This window comes from Erinaceus europaeus, chromosome 7 (genome assembly GCF_950295315.1).
Source record: "Erinaceus europaeus chromosome 7, mEriEur2.1, whole genome shotgun sequence".
In the NCBI taxonomy this organism is placed as follows: domain Eukaryota; kingdom Metazoa; phylum Chordata; class Mammalia; order Eulipotyphla; family Erinaceidae; genus Erinaceus; species Erinaceus europaeus.
The window spans coordinates 28,694,757-28,713,432 of NC_080168.1; the positions used below are offsets into that span (position 1 = coordinate 28,694,757).

General features: G+C 44.5%; 1 protein-coding gene across 2 annotated transcripts in view; it reads right to left on the reverse strand.

The window, feature by feature from the left end:
* NRP2 (neuropilin 2) overlaps window positions 1-18,676 on the reverse strand; it is a 143,530-nt gene that overhangs the window by 88,651 nt on the left and 36,203 nt on the right. For both annotated transcript variants that reach the window (XM_007520196.3, XM_007520199.3), the window contains exons 3-5: window positions 9,447-9,628; window positions 2,331-2,561; window positions 899-1,054 (exon numbers count right to left, since the gene is read on the reverse strand). In XM_007520196.3, the coding sequence (XP_007520258.1) occupies window positions 899-1,054; window positions 2,331-2,561; window positions 9,447-9,628 (569 nt within the window). The remainder of the gene's footprint in view (window positions 1-898; window positions 1,055-2,330; window positions 2,562-9,446; window positions 9,629-18,676) is intronic.

Consider the following 18,676-nt stretch of genomic DNA (forward strand, 5'->3'; position numbering starts at 1 on the left):
CTCCCCCTCCTGCAGTCTCTCTCTCTCTCCCTCTCTCTCTTTCTGTGTGTGTGTGTGTGTATATATATATATATATATATATATATATATATATATATATATCTCTGAAAAAAGTCATTCTAGAACAATGAAGCCCTAACAATGACACTACCCCCCCAAAAAAAAAATTGGTACAAGCTTCAAGAGATGTGAATTCAGGATGCAAATCTACAGAGATAATCCTAGTTCCCCTTCACTCACAGCTGAGAAAACTGAAGTTCTGACATGATCCTTTGAATTTCCCTCGAATCCCAGCCAATTCATGGTGCACATTTCTTTTTTTTAGCCCCCCCTTTCCTTCTTCTCTTAGAAGTGAGCACCTAGGGCCGAGGAAGAGCTTTCATGACAGGCTTCATGTCTGATGATCCTAGCAGCCCAGATTCAAACCCTGACACCACACAGAAGTCCCAAGGCACTGGGGCAAAGCTCTGGTGTCGTGGTGCCTCTCCTGTGAGGTCTGTGGCCACAAATACAAAAACTAAAAGGAGTGGTCCAGGAGGTGGCGCATTGGCTAAGGCACTAGACTCTCAAGCATGAGGTCCTGAGTTCAATCCCTGGCAGCACATGTACCAGAGTGATGTCTGGTTCTTTCTCTCTCTCCCCTATCTTTCTCATAAATAAATAAACAAAATCTAAAAAAAAAAAAAAACTAAAAGGAAAGAAATGGGTATTTGGATTGGTTCTATTTCATTGGTTTCTACCTATCCAGAGGTTACAGCTTCCATTCCCAGAACATGGATGCTTACTGGGACATCTGTATAATTCTTATCATCTTCTCTCACAGAGGTTAGCTCCTTTTCAGTGTACACTCTCACAGGCCTGATGGGAAGGAAAGCAGGTTCCCAACCACACAACTCACTCTCCAGCGGCTCCTCGTGGACCAGGTAGTAACGTGCAGAGAAGCCATCCTTGGCCACTGCCATGTCTGTGTGAAAGGTCAGAGAGAGGATCCCAGTCGAGGAACGGAGCTCTGAGGGGGTTTTGGTTCCACAGTACTTGCCAATCAGGGGGCCAACTAGAAATGTAGGACAAAGAGAGGTCAGCAGAAATAGAAATGTGCCACCCTCCAGCTTTAATACATTTAATACACTTCCCCTTCCCACAATCGCAAGCTGTCCAACAGAGCATCGCCATGTGCACCTGGGTACAAAAGAACAGCCAAAGATATGGGTTAAGAACGATGTCTAATATTTTCCCTGAACATTAAAAAGTACTTTCACTGCCTGGCCTCATTCTGTTCTTGCAGCCCTGGGAGATGGGCTGAAAAGCAATCATTATAATACCTGCTCTGCAGAGAAAGAAATTGAGGTTCAGAGAGGTCACATGACTTTTTCCTTGTCCACAAGCTAAGAAATAGCAGAGCTGGGTCTCAAACCGACTTTTCTGACAAAATCTCTAGCTTTCCTCGGGAAATGAAATTGGTGTCTCCATCAAGTCTCCTTTGACCATGGAAAACTACTTCAAAATGACTACAGAAGTGACTAGTTTCCCTGCTGATACAAGACCTATATTGATCTTTATCTCAAGACACAGCTTCTTCTTTCCCTTAGGTGATGCACTGGCTTGACAACAATGACCATGATGATGATGATGATAATAATGTCAAAGTAATAACCATAATGAAAATGACAGCAGCTTATTCATGCAGATAAGACATTGGGTGGTTGAATAACTTGACCAATGTTGCAGGACTGTTCACAGCAGAGCCAGAATTCCACCTTAGTCAATCTGACTCTAGTCAGCCTCTTATGTGGACATGGGGGTGATTATTAAATCACCCCACTCTGGGGCTGGGTGGTGGCTCACTTGGTTAAATACACATGCTATATGTGCAAGGGCCCGGGTTCAAGCCCCCAAGTCTTCACCTACAGGGGGAAGCTTTACAAATGATGAAGCTGGGCTACAGATGTGTGTCTCTCTTTCTCTCCCTTTCAACCTCCCCCTCTCCTCTCAGTGCCTCTCTGTCTTATCAAATCAGAGAAAAAAAGGAAGTGAAAAACTCAATTAATAAATTACACTCTGTAGAAACTCTGACAACTTGGAGCAAAGCCTCACTAGGTTCCTTGTCTCATCTATCCTCTAAAGAAGCATCTTTAAGGAAGAAAAATGGCTTTTTGCAATTTCTCTGAATTCACCCTTGGTGAAAGATAAGAAGAGAAAGTCACCAAAGATGATACAGAAACTCAACAGAACCTTGAACTTCTTTCTCCTTTTTCATTGTTACCAAGGCCAATTAGCTATACAAGCAGAAGCTACAGGAGAGTGTGGTTTCCAGCAGTAAAGTCACTCACCGTGTGGAATGCCATCCCAGATGTCCAGCCAGTCGTATTTGCAGTCTCCCTCTCCCACCTGCAAAGGGTCGTGCTCAAGGTCAAAGGTCAGAAACTGCAGAATGATCTCCATCTTGGGCTTGGCCAGGATAGTAAAGGTACAGTCCAAGTTGTGGGGGTACTTCTCAGGAAATCCAGGGGATTCAATGGTCCCGTTGGGGCTCGTGAAGTTTTTCGAGCAATCTTCGGAGCCTGCATGCAAAGGAAAACTATAGCTTTACCAAAGCAAAAGAAGGTGGCTTTCTCTGTTGCTTCTGTTGCATGGGTTATTTAAATGTTTGGGCCCAAGTCCCCCTACTTACAGGGTTTTGTTTCCATTGGAGTGGCCCTTGAAGCAACATACACTTCACATCCACATTTCAAGCCCTTAAGCCAGTTCCTCTTTAGACTAGAAATTAGGGAGGGGGAGTCAGCTTGCCTACATATTGGTGTAAGAGCAGCAATTGAGAAATTGTGAAAAGGAAGAGGGGTGAGTTAGAAAGAAATGTGTGTACGAGATAGAGACAGAGACAGGGCAGGAGAGAGATACTGATTCTCTTGAGAAGAGGGACAGAGTCTTCTTTCTCAGTTACTCAGCTGCTTGCTCCAGAAATGTAAGTTATTTCAATCCTTAAGGAAGGCTTGCTGATTGCCAGCAGGGAAAACAATGTTACCCCTTATTTATTGCTGACCTCAACACTAGCCCCTATTGTACCAGAGCCAACTCTGTGCCCCCTTCTCCCTCCAGGATCCAAGGGTGCCTCAGGGGAGGGGCAAAGGGGAGCTTGGGTCTCATTCATGTCATGACTATATTAAAACGAGCTGTTCTGTAGTGGCCAGACAATTAACAATAGTCGTTTGTAGCTGGTGGATCACAGCAGGGCTTCGGGATGTTAAAGGCCTCTCCAGCAGCAAGTTTGGAAAAAGGCGGCAGTGTATTGACTTTTGGAAGGCTTCTGACTTCTTTGTGGTGGGGTAGGCCTCACTTCTCTTCCAAGAGAGGCGTCTGCTTTTTTGGGACCCACGGAGGTGTCCTTAATAAACGCTGCACCCTGGCATCTTGGTGCAGGCTAGGGAGCCAGAGGGCAGGCACTCAAAAGATTACAGCCTCTAGGTGGAGTTGTATTCCAAGAGCCATGGTGTGCTGAGTCCCTCAGAGTCCCCAGGGCATTGCAGCTGGGACTGAGGTCCCAGGACTCACGCAGAGTCTGCTGTGACAAAGTCATTGTGGCCAATATAAATGCTGCACAATTAGAACCAATATCATTACGTTCCAATTTTTTTTTAAATGGTCACAGGATTTATGAGGGTTAATAAGCACTCAAAACATGAAGGAGGAAAAAAAAAAAAGAAAGAAAAAAAACCACAGAGAAATAAACCAGGTGTTTACTGGCAGGAAGTGTCCTCTGGGGATTGCACTGAAATAAAACTATGTGATGTCGATACACTGATCTTAGCCTCCAGCGATATCTTTATCCACCGAGGCTCCTGCATAGGCCCCTCTGCCAGGCCCTTTATTGATGATGGCTTTCTGGAAAGTGGCAAATGTCTGACTTGGAAGCTGTGCTATGCAAATAAGTGGGGGAAAGGGAGGTGCGACTTTGTTTAGCATTCAACAGGAAATTCCCATAGCCTTATCTACCTATGGATCTGCCCTGCCCCTCTGCCCAGCCTGGGTAGGTGACAACCCTGGGCACCTGGGGGCAAGAGCTAGCCTTTTGGGGGTTTTCCTGGAGGCTGTCAAAGTGTTAACTCTCCAGGCTCCGCATGCAGCCATTTGGGGGTGGGGGGGGCGGGCAGGGCCACCCACTGGGAAGTCAGCCCCAGAGAGAAGAGCTGGTTTGTTCACCCCCAGGTCAGATCAGTCCCCCACTCCTGAGGGCCTCCTCTGTGGTCCCAATTGAGGCATTTTGGCAAAGCCAAGCCAGCAGGCAGATCTTCAGGGGGTCGAGAGGGATTTTGAAAAGGTTAGGGTTTATGGCAGCCGGGTAGCTTTATTCATGTGGGCCACTTAGCCCTAGGAAATTAATTCTCTATTCACAACTTGTTTCCAGGGCTAGAAAAGGCATCTGACCATCCCTCCAAGATGAGTTTGCTCTATTGTCATTCCCAGGATAGGCTAAGGGAATCCTCTCCATGCCCACCACTGCAGGGAGTGGGGAATTTATGGTGGCATCTTTCTTTGGTTCTTCCATCCACAGGGACAGGAGCTTTCACAATGGTCAAGCCCCAAGAGGGACCTGAAGAATCTAAGAATATAAAGACCACCTCCCTCCCCTCCCCTCCCCCCTCTTCTCCTCTCCTCCCCTGTCCTGTCCTGTCCTCTCATCTCCTCCCCTAGCAATTTCTGTCTGTCCTATCAAATAAAGAAGAAAAATAAAATACTTATTTTGTCAAGAGTTGGGCGGTAGCACAGTGGGTTAAGCGCACATGGCGCAAAGCACAAGGACCAGTGTAAGGGTACCGGTTAGAGCCCGGCTCCCCACCTGCAAGGGGGGGTCGCTTCACAAATGGTGAAGTAGGTCTGTAGATGTCTATATTTCTCTCCCCCTCTCTGTCTTCCCCTCCTCTCTCCATTTCTCTCTATCCTATCCAACAATGACATCAATAACAACAACAATAATAACTACAACAATTAAAAAAAAAGAACAAAGGCAACAGAAGGGAATAAATAAATAAATATACAAAAAAAAAAGAATCTAAAGAGCCCACAAACTTCCAGGGTCCTGAAAACTTGCATTGGATTGGAGTGGGTTTTTTAATCTTAGACACTAGGAAAAGAGAAAGAAAAAAAGGAGAAAGAAAAAGAAAAGAATGAAAAAGAAAGAAAAAAGCCATATGACCATAAATGGGGCATATCCTCTGGCTGATATTAAGGTTAAAAAAAGATTTATTTATTTATTTTACTTTTATGCAGGAAAAAAAATCAAGCCTGTCTGTTACAATCAGACACCTGTAACTGTGACATCTCATTGTGTGGACTGGTGAAAGTGTCAGAAAGCAGAAGGCTGAATCCAACATGGGAGAAGAGATCTCTGAAAAGAATGACCATTCTGGGGACAAGAGCTGAGCCTTGTTCACCTAGTCTAAGATTCTTTTTGGCAAGGTGCTCAAAAGATTAGAGATTTAACATAATAGCTCAGAAAAAATAAATACTCAGGGTCAGCCAGTACTATGATGGTTCAGAGAAGCTGTGATGAATAATTTCATACTGAAGGCCTCAGATAGGAAACAGTCCACTCTGCTTTCCCCCCATAAACTTTACAGTAAACTCTCTAAGCGGAAGAAGAATCTACAGGCAAAAAAAAAAAAAAAAAATCTACTGAAAGCAGAGTGGCTTTACCCAAGGCTGAGCTTGGCCTGAGCCCTGAAGGTGAATGGAGTTCTTGAATTCAGAAAGTGGGAGCTGGGGATATTCCAGGTTTTCTCTATTTGTGAATGAACCCCAGAGATTTCAGTTTCTGAAATGTCTCTGGGAATCAGAAAAGAAAACTTGATCTCGAAACTCTGGTTAAGAGGTGCATCAAAGAGCCAAATAAAATAAGTTCCCCACTTTTTTTTTCCCCAGTGAATTGGTTTCAATATTACTTTTAAAGTTATTTTAAAATTCCATTCTCTGTTCTGCTTCTGATTTGGTGATTTGTGATCTTTTAAAGTGTTCGAGTTGTTTTGGTTTGCCCCTTTTGTAAGCTGACACACTGGTAACATATAGACTCTTTTATAAACCACTTCATTCAGGGGAGACATAAACCCTCCAGCCACATCCCCTGTCTGTAGCCCAATTGTGGGTTTATGTCTGTGGGTAGAACCCGACCACAGAATCCTTCCAGGACAGGGGGTGCTGTGAAAGGCTTCTCACTGTAGGGGTATTTATGTGTGTTTACAGTTACCTCTTCTTTCTCTTTATGAATCTGGCTCATCAACATAGTTGTGTTTGTTTGGATTTCTTCAGCATGCTCCAGCATTTCTTTCATGTTCTGTGGATGATGTACACTTTGTGTATTTTCTCTCAGGACTCCAACAATGAAAATGTGGGTACAGGACATGGCTCCTGGAAAAAAGTCCTTCTTCTTGAACTTCCCTGCTTTGAATTCTGTATGTTATGTGTTATAGAGCGGGTTGACTCTCCAAGCTGAGAGCAGCTCATTCTATGGGCATGGCGGCAGCTGGAGTGGCCACCATCATCATCATCATCATCATCTTCTTCTTCTTCTTCTTCTTCTTCTTCTTCTTCTTCTTCTCCTTCTCCTTCTCCTTCTCCTCCTCCTCCCCCTCCCCCTCCCCCCCCCTCCTCCTCCTTCTTCTTTTTTCCTTCTGACATTCCCTAGAACTATAGCTGTTCTTGGCAGGGCAATCTCTCCCACAACAATAACCTTTGTCTTTATTCCACAGGTACCCCCAGTCAGCTGCCACAAATTTCTACAGCCAAGCCACCTTATTATTACTATTATTTATTTCTTTGTTTATGACTGGAATGATTGCTTCTAGGTGATCCACAGTTGTGCAGCCTCATCCCAAACCCTACTTCAGTGTTTTCTTAGAATGGCACCTTCATGTGTGTTTTCTCTTTGAATTGTGTCCCTTCCAATCTGCACGGTGGGTACAGTCAACACTCACTTATTTTGGGGGGCGGGTGGCTTTCTGGAGAATGTTGGGTCACCTTTTGGAGAAATACTAAGTTAGGAGGCAAGAAACTGAGAGGAGGAGCTGTGATGGCCTTGTGCACTCTAGTTGTCAGGTGCTATGGACAGCTCCTTTGGAAGTCCTTGCTTGGAGTTGTTCTTCCAGTCACTACAGTGAAGCTGAGTGACAGCTTTAGCTTTGGAGACCTTGTTATCTGACAGACTTCCCAGAGCTTCCACTTATTCCCTCATTTGTTATTACTACTACTTCTACTACTCCTACTACTATTACTCCTCCTCCTACTACTATTACTCCTCCCACTATTACTCCTACTCCTATTACTCCTACTCCTGCTACTATTACTCCTCCTATTACTCCTACTCTTATTACTACTACTCCTGCTACTATTACTCCTCCTATTACTCCTACTCCTGCTACTATTACTCCTCCTATTACTCCTACTCCTCCTACTATTATTCCTACTTCTACTACTACTACTCCTACTCCTCCTACTATTATTCCTACTCCTACTATTACTCCTCCTACTATTACTACTACTCCTACTCCTAATACTACTACTCCTGCTACTATTACTCCTCCTACTACTACTGATATTTTATTAACCCTTTGTTAATCAAACCTTTGTCTAGCACTTATTCTTTCTGTCCCAGATTTCAATTTACATATACAAATGTATATATATATATTCATTGTCCATCTGGTACATACTCAGGGTCTCCCTACTAGAAGAGAGTAAGTACTCTGCTTTGTCCTTTCTCTCTTTTTTCTCTTCTCACTACTCTCCAGCAGAGAGGATGGCACCTTCTTCACAAGGATCAAGGGAATACACAATGAATTATTTGGGATTTTCACATCACATCAGCCCAGAGACACAATCTGCGAGTCCCTGTGACATGACAGAGTCAGGGTCATGAGATCCTGTAGTCACTAGGTCTTCTTGTTCTTGTGCCCTGTGACAGGTAAGGCTCTGGCTCCAGCTCACCAGAAAGTCTCATTGGATTCTACATTCTTGTTCTCAGGCAGACAAATCAGGCAAATATTTAGACGGAGGGGATATAAAAAGCGCTTTCAGCAGCTACCACTTCCTTTCAAGAATTGCTTAGTGAAAGAGAAAATATATATGAATAGTTCCCCTCACACTGAATTCAACAGGCGCCAGTCTTGGGCCTCTCGATGACAAGGCTGACAGCCTCCCTTTTCACCAAACTCTGTTCACAAGTTGGAGCTCAGGTTGCTACAGAGAGAACTTGCCTACAGAGTGCAGTAGGAACCACGGAGGTGGGGGAGAAGGCCGGGGGTGAGGAGAGAATTGGAGCATAAGCTTCTCTTAACCTCAGCCTCAGAACTGTGAGTTCACACATAGGAAGGAAGGATATGCTGGCTGCTCAGAGCACATAAGTGAAGACACTCTGCCCAGTTATGGGAATAAGCATTGGCTTGGAATCTCAGGAACTCAGATAATCTCAGAGTGTCCTAACGGAAAGCATGAAGTCAGCTTCAAAGAAGTATAACATTCTCTGCTTCTATTTCAGCTTCTTTTCCATTGCTTCTCAGGGAGAGCAGTTTTATTGGATTTAGGGATCCAATGGATAGAGCTCAATGGGTAGAGTATTGCCATGAAACAGCAAGGGGAATTTCTAGGCATCTCTTTGAAATCAAAAGCTTTTGCACCTGATCGTGTGTGTGTGTGTATGTGTGTGTGTATGTGTGTGTTTCATAGCACCATTCTTAGAGACTCTAAAACACTGAAGATGATATCCTGTCATCCCATGAAACTCCACAGAAAGGCAATATTAAACCAAAAAGTGATTGGGAAGAAGTTAAACCAATCTGTGCTTTTCCCAATGGAAGATTATTGTGATTAAAATCAAGTTCTTTCAAAGTGTTTCTCTGTTTGTTTGGTACTCTTTTTTAAAAAAAATTAAATTATATTTCTTTACTGGCTAGAGACAGCCAGAGATTGAGAGGGAAGGAGGAGAGAAGAAGAGAGAGACAACCTGCAGCCCTGCTTCACTGCTTGTGAAGCTTTCCCTCTGTAGGTGGGGACAGAAGGCTTGAACCCGGGTCCTTGCGCACTGTAACACCTGTGCTTAACCAGGTGTGCCACTACCGCCCCCAGGGTACTCTTGCTCTTTCAGTATGCCAAGCAATGCTGTCTGCCTTCTGGGCCACACTCAGCCTGCAAGTTGCCCTCTGGGGTCGATGGTAACTTACTCTGGCCTTCATCTGGGGTGCCTGCCTCCAGGCTCACCTCTTTCCTCATCACCGTGCACAGGTTGGATAGGACTGTAACCCTTTCCACCCGTCCCAGCCCACTGGCTCTGTCTCTAAGCACAAGGATGGTCCAGTTGCCTTACAAAGTCCTTACATCCAGGCCAGACACAAATGGTGGTGGCCCATCTTCCCTGCCATGCCCAGCTCCCACTCGCCCCTCCCTGCCATGACCACACTGACCTGTCTTGAAGATCTCATAGCGCAGGGAGAAGCCTGCCCCCTGCCGGGCATAGTCAGAGGTGAATTTGATGTACAGCACAGAGCCTGAGGAGATGATGGTGGGGGGGGCGATGTTCCCACAATGCTTTCCTAGGAGGTCTGCGGCTTCGCTGTCCCCATCTCGAATTTCAATGAAGTCATACCTAGGTGAGGAGAAGGGGTCACTCTAAGGAGATGTGAAGGACCATCCTCTTCCTCTAATTCACAAGTCTGCCTTTCAGTTGCAGATACATGTCCCTTTGCTGCTATGGACTGGGAGACAGAGCAAGTTGTCTTGCTATCTGAAAGCTCCAGAGAGAATGAGCACCTCAGTGGATGGTTAGATTTTAAGGACTTTTATCTCTTACTCACATAAGAGCAGTGGCATCATTCTTTCAAATATCTCAAAACAAATGTTTTCTTTCCTCTGTGGTACCATTTTTATTTCCATTATGATCTCTCTAAATCTGAGTCTTTTCTCCCAAGCTCTGTGTCACTGCAAGTAACTTAACCCCTTTGAACATCAAGTTCTTTATCTTACACATGAAGACAAAAATACTATAGAGGATTAGACTGAAGGTGGAATGAAAGTGTGTGTGTGCGTGTGTGAATGTGTGTGAGTGTGTCTGTGAGTGTGTGTCTGAGTGAGTGTGTGTGAGTGAGTGTGTGAGTGTGTGTCTGAGTGAGTGTGTGTGAGTGAGTGTGTGTCTGAGTGAGTGTGTGTCTGAGTGAGTGTGTGTGAGTGAGTGTGTGAGTGTGTGATGTGTTGTGAAAGGCCCAGAGCCAGGCACAGTGGAGAATGTTTCAGAGTCATTTATTTATTGTCCTGCCCCACCTCCTGTTTGTTTTCTCTTGAGTGATCTTCCCATCTCTTTAATTATTAGTGACAAAGTCTCCTCAACCACGAGCCACTTCTCTCCCTTGAGATGACTCTACGCAGTTCACATCAGCGGTGTCTAGTCAACAACACTTTTTACAAATGAATCAGCATCATATTAGATAAGGCAATAAAAACCTTTCCAAAAGTGTGTGGGGGGAGTGTATCTTCAGGGGGTCGGCATCTCTGAGCACAGAACAGTCAGGCTCAGTGAGAGGTCTCATTCCAAACACACTGGCCTGCAGTTGGAGAAAGACACTGCGAGGACATCCTAACCTAGGCTCCTGAGAGTACTCACATACACACCAGACCCTTTATTTGTGCACGCACACACCCACTTCCAACCTTGCTTGTGCCCTGGTAATTTCACCATTTTGTGCCATGTTTGTGCTATCTCTGTCCCTGGGTTCCCAGTGAAAACTCTGTCACATAACTGGTGAGATAGAAAACTTCATCCCTGCTGGCTCCTTTCAAATTGCTATACCAAACTGCTATCAACCTCTCTCGTGTACTGAGGGCAGGGTAGACAGCATAATGGTTCTGCAAAGGGACTCTCTTACCTGAAGCTCCAAAGTCCCAGGTTCAATCCCCCTACCACCATAAGCCAGAGCTGAGCAATTTTCTGGTAAAAAGAAAACAATACTGACCACCCCACCTCCACATACACAGCCCACCCCAGGAGATCTGGAGACATGTGTCCCAGTGCAGAAAATCTCTTTAGGTCTATGACTTCACTGTGGGTGATGATGTCAACTTTGAAATCATGCTTTCTCACATCCAAAACAAAAGTGAAGGGGAAACACACACACATTTCTGCTCAAAGGAAATCCCCAAAGTGTCTGGAAAACCCCTCCTTGCTGTCTCCACACTGCTGGACAGTCAGACTTAACTGAGTAACAGTGATGTCTATCACCACATGTGCAAAGGCTGAGAAGCACCGTCACCAGCATTCAGAAGCTGACTGACACTAATCACCCAGAGTGGTGAATGCAGGGTCAGGGGCTAAGAAATCCCCCCAGTATGGGCTCGGATCCCTGGCAGTCATATTAGCTGGGTGCCTCTGGGCAAGTTAACCTTTCTTAAGTCTCAGAAACAAGGAAAATTATAATAAAATAGGGATAGTGGAGCCTTTCTCCTAAGGCTGTGAAATTTAAGTGACTAGCACAACCTATATAGTGCCAGTACGCAGCCTGGCAGTCAGTGGGTGTGTGCCTGGTAAGTATTAACTGTGATTCTGTATTTTTTTTTAATTTAAATTAAAATTTTTTTTTAACATTTGTTTATTTATTTATTTTCCCTTTTGTTGCCCTTGTTGTTTATCATTGTTGTTGTTATTGCTGTCATTGTTGTTGGATAGGACAGAGAGAAATGGAGAGAGGAGGGGAAGACAGAGAGGGGGAGAGAAAGATAGACACCTGCAGACCTGCTTCACCACCTGTGAAGCAACTCCCCTGCAGGTGGGGAGCCGGAGGCTCGAACGGGGATCCTTATGCCGATCTTTGTGCTTTGCGCCACCTGCGCTTAACCCGCTGAGCTACGCCCAACTCCCAAAAAAATTAAATTTAAGGGGTTGGAGGGAAGTGCAGCAGGTTAAGGACCCGTGTAAGAATTCTGGTTCGAGCCCCCGGCTCCCCACCTGCAGGCGAGTCGCTTCACAGGCAGTGAAGCAGGTCTGCAGGTGTCTATCTTTCTCTCCCTCTCTGTCTTCCCCTCCTCTATTTCTCTCTGTCCTAGCCAACAATGATGACATCAGTAACAACAATAATAACTACAACAACAAGGGCAACAAAAGGGAAAAAATTAAATTTATTATTGGATAGAGACAGGGAAATTGAGAGAGGAGGAAGAGGTAGTGAGTAAGAGACAGAGAGACACCTGCAGCCCTGCTTCATCACTTGTTTCTTTGCATAACCATTATGCTATTTACCCTCCCCAAGATTTATTTTTTAAGGCTGTTTTCAAATGTGTGTGTGTGTGTGTGTGTGTGTGTGTGTGTGTGTGTGTGGTCTCACAGAAGAATGTCTTTCAGACATTTCATATGTGCACTAAAGTATTAATGATAATAGGTTCCATGAATGGTGGGATAATTGGTAATTTATACTTGCTTCTATTAACTGAATTGTTTGTGATGAGCCTGCTTTCTTTAATAAAGCAAAAACATATAAAATAGTACTGCTTTCATTAATATTTTCTTTCAAAGTAGAAGAGAAAACTAATCCAGCTCTCACAGGTTAGCAGATGGAAGAGTAAATAGCATGCATCATACAGAATTGCAGTGAGGACTGAAGAGGACACACTGTATTAGGGACACCAGAAAGGCACCAGGGCAACAACAATATCTATCTATCTATCTATCTATCTATCTATCTATCTATCTATCTATCTATCGATCTCTGTCTAGTCTTTGTGTTAGTAGTTTCTCTAGGTAGCACAAGGAGAGGCCCTAGCAATGGACTGGCTTGTTCCATCTGACGTGGGAGGGTTTTTTTCTGCCTGGGTAATTACCCATGGATTAATTTAGGGGATTAACAGAATCAGCAATGAAGCAGGACTGCTCACCACGTGCCATCGCTCTAAGGTTGCCTCAATTTACTTGATGGCTATGCTGTTCCAAATCCTTTTCTGGGTAACTCTTTCAGCCAACAAGATATTCTCACATTTTCTACATATACAGACAGTGATGGGGTACATTTCTGAAAAAGGTTCATGTGAAACAACTGTATTAGGAAATTTTCTCTCCGAGTTAGCCCAACTGGTGTATCCTTTTGTCAAGCAAGTTTTTCTCAAAAAACAAACAACAACATCACAACAACAACAAAAAACTTGGATTCTTCTAACAGGTTGACTTGAGGAAGAAACAGCCTACAGTTATAACTGGGTGGTAAACTCACCACCCTTCCTTATCTCTCTGGGCTGTGTGTCCCGTGGTCCAGCCTCTGTTAACTACAAGGTCTTCTGGCTGGGCTTTTGTGTAAAGGACACACTGTAAATGTGTGTCCTTACACCATGCCTCGGCCTCGCGTGAGCTTAATGTGCAGCTTGGCGATACGAGAATCCGGCATGAAGCCCAGCCAGTCTATCTTGGCGTTACTCTCGATCGCACTCTGTCATTTCACGAACATCTCATAAAAACTGCAGCAAAGGTGGGCGCGAGGAATAACATCATTGCGAGACTGGCCAGCTCCTCATGGGGTGCGAGCGCTTCCACACTACGATCATCATCTCTGGCATTATGCTATTCCACTGCAGAATACTGTGCCCCAGTATGGTTCCGTAGCCCCCATGTCCACTTGGTCGATTCCAAATTATATTCCTCCATGAGGATAATTTCTGGAACCATCCGTTCCACCCCGGTTCCATGGCTGCCAGTTCTTAGCAACATCGCCCCGCCAGATATTCGTCAGGATGCGGCATCATCTAAGTTCATTTCCCACGTCTACGCTCGACTGGACCTGCCAATATACGCGGATATCTTCGCCCACCCTGTCCAACGCTTGACGTCTCATCACCCAATCTGGTCCCCTATGCCTACACTGAACTTCTCTGTTCCAGTCTCTTGGAAACAGAGTTGGCAGTCAGCTGAGGTCAAGAACAAACACCTCATCACAGACCCCTGCAAGTGTCAACCCGGCTTTGACCTAGCACGTTATGATTGGGCCCTCCTCAGTCGCTATCGAACAGGCCATGGCCGGTGCGCTGCTATGTTCCATCGCTGGGGAGCCAGAGATGACCCGAACTGCCCCTGTGGCTACAGACAGACTATGTCCCACATAGTCAACGACTGCCACCTCTCCAGATTCAAAGGAGGTCTCGAAATTTTACATCAGGCTCAACCTGACGCTGTTGACTGGCTACAGAAGAAGGGCAAACGCTAGAAGAAGAACTGCAAATGACATGCTGACTTGACAGAGAATGTCTCATTTACCTCCTGTGTGACTGATTAATTTGAGGAGTATACATATATTATTAGGAATTTACTCCAGCAGAAGAAAATCTCCTTAGAAATTTCAACATTGTCAGGTTCGTTTGTGAAGAGCTCATAGAGGCTTAGGAAGTTTGTGGCCTTGAAATAAAGCTGGCTTTGCATCTAGCGTCTAATACCCAACATTGGTTTGGTAAAGACATCTGGGATACAGAGTCAGAGCTCACCCTCAATGACTGCCAAGTAGGATAACCTGAAAAGCTGCTCTTGGAAGTCATTATTAATTTTCCGGAAAGAAACTTAACAAATACATTAACTATTGTGTTTGCATTTCATGATGCAGAATCTCTCTCAAATGAAAAAAAAAAATCTTTTCAAAGTGCAAACATGAGCATTTATTTATTTCCCAAGGCTGCAGTAGCCCTCTCTGCTCTCAGCTCTCTCTCTCTCTCTCTCTCTCGTGGTTCCCTATGTGCCTCTTACATTGCTCCTCATAGATCTACATCTGCAGGTTGAGCATTTGTCTGGAGAATGCTGTTTGTACTTTCTTCCTTGACTTCAAAGTCTCAGTTTCTCTACCCAAACCCACATTTGGGGCGTGGGAATCTTGACGGTAGAATTAATTTTAAGAATCCACAGGAGAGATAGGAAAAAAAAAAAAAAAGCAACAGTCTTGTCTCTCTCAATCATCACCAGCTAACATGAAAAGAGGCTTCCTGGTTTCCATAACTCTCTCTGTGCCTGACACTTCCCAGCAGGGCACCGAAGTCTGGGGCAGCCAACTGAGCCTGCCACACCCTTCCTGCGGGCAGCTTAACATGTAGCCCCTTCCAAAGACTACCTGCATGGATGCTGCATAGCCTGTGAGGAGGTTTCCGTGGCATAGGTAGAGGCTTGATTATTCTGAAGAAAAGCACTGTGCCCATTCTACAGGATTTGGGTACGTACTTGGAGGCACCTGTGCCAGCCCAAGTCGTAACACCATTACCATTGCCAACCAAAGGATGCCTTCTTTTGTTTCTACTGGCATCATAAAATGCTTAGGACATCACAGTTTACAGAAGTTAGTTCCAGACTCTGGGCCTTTGAACCTGTTCTTTCTTCTACCTGCAATACACACTGTTGGCTTTTCCCCCATACCTGTTGGTACTCTCTCATTCTTCAGGTCTGAGTGCTGGTGTCACCATGCAGATGCCCACTCTCAGATGGCATATGTACTACACGTTTAAAGATGGGCTGGGTCCTCAGCTTAGATGCTGTCCACCTACTGCTTCCCTGCCATTCTCATAAAATGTCTTGTCAATATGCTTGCTCATTTGTCTGTTTATTTATTATTGGGTAGAGAGAAATTGACAAGGGAGAGGGAGATAGGGACAGAGACAGAGAGACACCTGCAGCTCTGCTTTACCACTCATCGAACTTTCCCTCCTGCAGGTGGGGACCAGGGGGCTTGAGCCCGGGTCCTTGCACATGGTAGGTAATGTGTGTGCTTGCCCAGGCACTCCCTCATTTGTTTAACTAATTAATAGGCTAATTAACTCATTCATGTGAAAGGGACAGAGAGAAAATGAGGAGGAAGAGGAAGACAGAAAGGGAGAGAGAGGGAGAGGGACACCTGCAGCACAGCTTCAGTAATTGCAAAGCATTCCAACTACAGGTGAGGGCTGCGGGCTTGAACCTAGATCCTTGTGCATTATAACACGTGTGTTCTTTGTTTTTAAATACTTATTTATGTAGTTATTTCATTTTTGTTGCCCTTGTTGTTTTTATTGTTGTTGTAGTTATTATTGTTGTTGATGTCGTCATTGTGGGATGGGACAGAGAGAAATGGAGAGAGGAGGGGAAGACAGAGAAGGGGAGAGAAAGACACCTGCAGACCTGCTTCACCACCTATGAATCGACTCCCCTGCAGGTGGGGAGCTGGGGAGCCAGGGGCTCAAACCGAGATCCCTATGCAGGTCCTTGGGCTTCACGCCACATGCGCTTAACCTGCTGTGAGGTTCTGCCCAACTCCCAACACATGTGTTCTATCAGGTTCACTGCTGCTCAGCCCCAAGATATATTTGCTAATTTGTTTAAGATCTGTTTCCAGCACTGGCCAGCTGGCGCCATGAGGGCAGAGACCTCACTTTTTAGTACTGAATGTACCCCACTTGCTGGTGTCTGGCACAGAAGGAGGACTCCATCTCTTTGTTAAGGGAATACATGCAATGAAGAACTTGAGGTGCTACAAGCTCGGAAGAAGGCCATCTATAGGGGTGCTTTCCAAGGGGACCAATAGGTTTGGTCTGTTTTACACATGTTGCCTTTGTGCTCAACACATTCACTGAGCTAATTCTGGTTATATCTGGAAATGAAAATGGTGCCTTGTGACTCAAAAAAAAAAAAAAAAAACACAAAATACAACATTTTGAGTGGAAAAAAAAAACATCTCAAATCATGCTGACAGCATTTTCACTATTAGCGGCAAACAAATCAACTATAATTAAAATGCTGTCAAAGTGATTTGAGATTTTTCTCACACTTTCAAAGTTCCATATTTCATGAGTAGATTATCCAGGCCAGAGAATTTATCACCTCCTGGAGTGCCTTTCTTCCATGGAAGCTCAAAGACATCTACAAACAGTGTCTTATTAATCCTTTACATTAAAACCTGCAGTGGAAAGAAGGAGGCAAAAGTCTCCACTGTCATGCACAGCTTCCCCAAGAGGAAGTCACTGGAGACACAAGAAATTGAAAGGTCTAACTGTGCTGGAGTCTCTGGTCAAGTCAGTCTGCCTACTTGTTAGGTTCAGTAGTGACATCAGCCTTTATGGAGAAATCAGCCTGCTGCCAGGTCCGGATTTTATTTACTAATTTATTTGAATGAAAGAAATAAAGTGTGTGTATGTGTATGTATGAGGGGGGTGGGAGGGAGGGAGACAGAGAGAGAGAAAGAGAGAGAGAGACTCAGGTCCAGGTTTTTTTTAAAGACTTCTTTTTTCATTTTTTTAAAAATTTTATTTATTTATTATTGGATAGAGACAGAGAGAAATAGAGAGGGGGTGGGGGAAAGAGAAAAGGAGAGAAACAGAGAGAGACAGCTGCAGCTCTGTTTCACCACTTGTGAAGCTTTCCCCATGCGGGTGAGGACCAGGGACTTGAACCTAGGTCTTTGCACACTGTAGTGTGTGTGATTAACCAGGTGCACCACTGCCTGGCCCCTAAAGACTTCTTTAAAAAGATTTTATTTATTTATTAATGAGAAAGATAGGAGAAGAAAGAGAGAAGCAGGCATCAATCTGGTACATGTGCTGCCGGGGATTGAATTCAGGAGCTCATACTTGAAAAGTCCAGTGCTTTTTTATCAACTGCACCTCCTTCTGAACTACTCAGGTCTAGATTTTTGTTTAATGTTTATTTATTTATTTATTTCTTCCCTTTTGTTACCCTTGTTTTATTGTTGTAGTTATTACTGATGTTGTTGTTGTTGGATAGGACAGAGAGAAACAGAGAGAGGAGGAGAAGACAGAGAGAAATAGACACCTGCAGACCTGCTTCACTGCTTGTGAAGTGACTCCCCTGCAGATGGGGAGCCGGGGGCTCAAACCAATATCCTTATGCTGATCCTTGCACTTTGTGCCACCTGCGCTTAACCCACTGCGCTACCACCCGACTCCCTCAGGTCTAAATTTTTAAGAAGCAAATAGCATTTCCTTGAATTTCTCCTTTCCATTGGTATAAGAATCGGGTATAGCAGCAAAGGCAAATGATCACATTTTCTGAGCATTTACCATGGATTAGGTCCTTGGTTTAGTTATTACTTCATTTTATTCTCCCATTATGATTCGCATTCATTTGCAGATGCTGTAACTAGTACTCACAGAGGGTAAGTGATCTACCCAAAGTCACATGATGAGGAGATGCCAGAGGGATGCTTAAAACTCAGATATCTCCCAGATACATAGATTCTACCCTTCCCTTCCTTTGTCTCATTACTGAATGAAGATCTAAGAGCAAAGATGGGCCAGTCAGTGATACACCTGGTAGGGTAAATGCTTTACCAAGATCAAGGACCTGGGTTCAAACCCCCAGTCCCCGCCTACAGGGGGAAAACTTCATGAGTAGTAAAGCAGTGCTGCAGGTGTGTCCTTTCTCTCCTCCTTTTCTATCTCTTCATTTCCTCTAGACTTATCTCTACCCAGTAAATAAAAAAGAAAACCATTCTAAAAATTTTTAAAAGATCTAAGAGCAAAGGAATAGCCACACTGCTACAACACAGTATTATGAGAAGGCACCAGGTATAAAGAGATTGTGTGATATCTCAGAGACCTAGCAGAATCTTGCTCTTTGTATTTCACTGTTCTGTTTAAACAAAGCGTGTGGGGTTTGCCAAAATTAATGGACAAATCGCCAATGGAAGCAGTAGCACAG